Here is a 2571-nt window from a genome sequence, read left to right as displayed (position 1 = left end):
CTCGAAGCGGGAGACGGAATAACTCTGGGGTCGAAATCGATCCGACAGATCGCATTCGATGAACACGACCGTGTCCCACACCTTCCAGAAGAGCTGTAATTTCCTCTCTTCGCTTTGAACTAGGTGGAAGACGTTCAGACAGTCTCTGATTTAAGTACTTTTGCATTTCTCAAAGCATCGACGACTTCGAAGGGGTCGTCGACACGGTTCCATCCTCTCTTGGAACGTTCTACGAAGAAGATCGGTGTCGCCGAAATGGTTTACAAATTCGGCGAAGAGTTCCCTCCTTCTTTCCTGCATCCATTTCAGTTGCAGGCGTCTCGCCTCTCGAGAATCGGTTCGTTCGGTTGGCGGCATGTTAGTTACTGACCCGCAATACCTTGCGGGGCCCGTTTTTGTCTTTTCGCCTGTCCGTGAACGAAGTTCGGCAGGATCCTCACGTCCTCCTGGTACAGGTGCGTTCCGTAGTAAATTGACAATTCCAAGGAAACCGCGTTCGGCAGAACGTCTGGTAAAGGCCGCAAGACGGGGAGGCGTCCCAGAACGTCCGCGTTAAGTTGCTCGATGTGAAGGTCCAGATCTCTCTCCACGGCGTCGGCCTTCTCCTCGTGAAAACGTTTCCTTCTACCCTTAACATCGGTGGTCAAAGTGCTGCACACGTCGGACGCCAACCTGTCGATGGCTTCCAATCCGGAACGGAGCTTCTCGTCGAGGATGCGTTTCCGACGCATCAACTCGTTCAACTCCTTGGCGTTGTGCTCGCGGAGCTCGTCGGCCGTCGCGGAACCGATCGTACCTTCCGCCAACGACAGGCGGTATCCCCTTCTTACCCTTCTTGGATGGCACGCGTGGACGTCCAACCACACCGAGTTCGTTTCCGGTATGGAAACGAGACACGGCTTCAGAGGACACTCGTAGCACGAGACGTCGTCGCACACTGTCGTCCACTTCAGCAACTTCGGCCACCTAGGTGCGAGTTCGTAAAGGGCGTGCACCGTCCGCTTGTCGGTCAGAACCGAGTTGCACCACTTTTCCTGGTTGAACGTCAAAATCAGGTATAGTCGGTTCTCGGTCTCGTCGGCGTTCAAGATGCCCCACCACAGAATTTGGCAATCGCGTCCTCGACCTTCGGTCAATCGAAGATGGAACAGCGAGGTGGTGCCGAGAGAAGCGACGACGTTTCTGAAGTTCATCCGCACCTGCACAACAGGTCGCTCGAAGCCGTTCCTGGCGACGGAGTTCAGCGCCTCCGTCACTCGACCGCCGAAGACGAACGGTTCGCAACAGCCGAGAAGATCCAGGCATCGACGATCGTTCGCCATAAATCGGTCCATGCACGTCATAAGATTGGACGCGAATTCGTTGATCTCCTCGATGCGGAAGTTCTTCGTGCACCCCAGCAGATGGCGATTGGTCCGTTCCAGCAACGCATCTTTGAGATCTTCGTTCAGAAGCAGGTATGTGGCAACGGACACTGCGAACACGTACGCGTTCAGGTCCCCCAAGTCCTCTTGCGACTTGCAGTCTTCGTCCAGAAACCGCAACAACCTCACGGTCGTTGCGATCGGGCGCGAACACGTCATGACGGAGGAGAGATCCAACAGTATCTGGCCGCCGGAACTATAGACGTCTTCTCCGGATCCGAGTCTAAAGTCCGCGAAACCTTGTACGAAGCCGGACATGACCGTCCAACGTCTCAATCCATTTTTCGCCCTGTACTTCCCGCTTCCTTCTCCGAGTTTGATGTTAAACAATGCTACCCAAATTACATATTCTTCTTGTTTTTATACTCGACGATCTCTTCTTTAAAAGGAAACAACTGTTTTCGAAATCAACATATGAACGCGAGACGAAGAAAGTAGAATACAATCGGCATGCTTTTCTTCGCCCTGATAGTGATGTTAGTTTCGGTCGCGTATCCTATGCCGACCGAAGATCAATCGCCTTCGACAGACGAAATCGACGTCTATTTTGCAAAGAGCGTCGGCATCTCGTCCATCGTCGAAATGCGAGTGATGAAGGAGTGGCGAACCCTGTTCGTGGGCGCGAACAACTCGGCGTTCGTGTTCGATCTCGATCGAAATCTAGAATCCTCGACGGCTACGAAGTTAGACTGGATGCCGGACTCGGTCGACAAGAAGAAGTGCAGATTGAAAGGGAAGGAAGAACACCTGTCTCTTATACACATCTAGATGTGTATAAGAGACAGGTGTTGATCTGCGGAACCAACGCTCAGAAACCGAAGTGCATTCATGCCGAGATGTCGAACTTGGAGAGTGGTTGGAGGAGAAGGAACGCGACGGACGGTCTGTACAATTGTCCGTTCGCCGTCGACCAAAAGGTAACGTCCGTCTTCGCGGAGGGTAGCCTGTACGCCGGGACGGTCGCCGATTTCAACGGCAAGGATTCCGCACTGACGAGGTCGATGGGCAACGCCGTTCCTCTCATAACCAAGAGGCACGATTCGTTGTGGCTGAATCACCCGAAATTCGTCGGTTCGTTTGTAGAGGGAAGAGAAGTGTTTTTCTTCTTCCGAGAAGTTTCCGTAGAAAACTGCGAGAAGATTTACCG

General features: G+C 53.0%; 1 protein-coding gene across 1 annotated transcript in view; it reads right to left on the bottom strand.

Annotated features, from left to right (window-relative positions):
• Positions 1-2188: 2188 nt before the first annotated feature.
• LOC117121422 (DNA polymerase delta catalytic subunit-like) overlaps positions 2189-2571 on the bottom strand; it is a 4046-nt gene continuing 3663 nt past the window's right edge. The window contains exon 2 of the mRNA XM_033266631.1: positions 2189-2553. Coding sequence (XP_033122522.1) covers positions 2189-2553 — 365 coding nt within the window. The remainder of the gene's footprint in view (positions 2554-2571) is intronic.

Source organism: Anneissia japonica, unplaced genomic scaffold, assembly GCF_011630105.1.
Source record: "Anneissia japonica isolate Jap-2015-1 unplaced genomic scaffold, ASM1163010v1 scaffold1064_len127064_cov160, whole genome shotgun sequence".
Classification (NCBI taxonomy): domain Eukaryota; kingdom Metazoa; phylum Echinodermata; class Crinoidea; order Comatulida; family Comatulidae; genus Anneissia; species Anneissia japonica.
This window is presented reverse-complemented; position numbering and strand designations above follow the sequence as displayed.